General features: G+C 71.5%; 1 protein-coding gene across 1 annotated transcript in view; it reads right to left on the bottom strand.

The window, feature by feature from the left end:
- Positions 1–957: 957 nt before the first annotated feature.
- AURANDRAFT_68398 (hypothetical protein) overlaps positions 958–1,287 on the bottom strand; it is a gene marked incomplete at both ends in the record, with an annotated part of 1,850 nt that continues 1,520 nt past the window's right edge. The window contains one exon of the mRNA XM_009044078.1: positions 958–1,102. Coding sequence (XP_009042326.1) covers positions 958–1,102 — 145 coding nt within the window. The remainder of the gene's footprint in view (positions 1,103–1,287) is intronic.

Here is a 1,287-nt window from a genome sequence, read left to right as displayed (position 1 = left end):
TGCCCGCGCCGACGTGTAGGCAGCCCACGGCGCCGCGAGGGGAAAGCGCCGCACGGCCGCCGCTCTTGGCTGCGCCCCGTCTCGGGGACCGTCGCGACCGTGGGCGTCAATGCCGGCACCCACGGCGCGCCCAGGGACGCCCAAGGGCTGCGCCTTTGGGCTGCCGCGCCCCCTCATAACCTTCCAACGACGGATGGCCAGAGATTTGCAGTCACGGTTCGAGCGCGCCGGGCGTGCCTGGCCAATCAGCGGCCGTCGGCGCCCTCGGCGCCCTCGGCCATTTCGGACCCTCGGACGCTCGGCTCCCTCGGACGAGGGGAAAATCCCTCAGCCGAGGGCGTCGGACGAGGGGGCGGCGCCCTCGTCCCGAGGGCGCCGAGGGCGCCGAGGGCGCCACCGACCCCCCTCAACGTAAGGGTGGCGTGCGTGGGGGCAACATCATCGGCGGTCGCCGAAGCAGCTGTGGATGCTGCTCCTCGAGCGTCGTGCTCGAGCCGGCCACAGCCTATCGCGTCGACGCCGACCGGCCGCAGCCATGAGCGCGGCCCACCATCTCTCGGGTCTCCTCTGCGGGCTGTCCGTGCTCCCGCTGGACCCGCCGAGCCCCGTGTCGGCGGCCCTCGTCGTGGGCGTCGTCGTCGTCTTGGCATGTACCATCCTCTTCGACCCCCTGGGCCGGGACTGCCTCTTCCGCAAGCTGGCGCTCTACGGCCGCGGCGGCGCGCAGATGGTCGTGGGCAAGGACAAGAAGTGGAAGAAGAAGGGGCGGCCGGACCCGGCGCGCGTCGACGGCTCCAAGGACAAGCGGAGCAAGCGCGTCGTGTTCATTCGACACGGCGAATCCGAGTGGAATTTGGTCTTCAACGTGGGATCGAAGATTTGGGTGCCCTTCAAGGCCGTCGCCGCGTTGGTGCGCGAGACGCTGCTCTTCCTCCGTCTGGACGACGGCTCCGTGCTCTACGACAGCCCGCTCAACGAGTCGGGCCTCAAGCAGGCGCGAGACCTCGACGACGTCTTCGCGGCCTTCCCGCCGGACAAGGCCGGCGCCGGGGACGTCGCGGCCATGGCGGACCGCGACGCGTCCGTGCTCGCGACGTCGAACCTGCGGCGCGCGGCGCAGACCGTCGCGCTGGGCCTGCGGACGCGCCTCGAGGCGCACGGCGACGAGAAGGTCCACTGCCTCTCGGCGCTCCAGGAGATCTCGACGAACATCGACACGCTGTCCATCACGCCGCCCCACAAGCCCCCGGTGCTGCCGAACGTGCCGTCGCACCTCGCGGCCGCGGA

The sequence above is a fragment of the Aureococcus anophagefferens genome, assembly GCF_000186865.1.
Source record: "Aureococcus anophagefferens unplaced genomic scaffold AURANscaffold_123, whole genome shotgun sequence".
Classification (NCBI taxonomy): domain Eukaryota; class Pelagophyceae; order Pelagomonadales; family Pelagomonadaceae; genus Aureococcus; species Aureococcus anophagefferens.
This window is presented reverse-complemented; position numbering and strand designations above follow the sequence as displayed.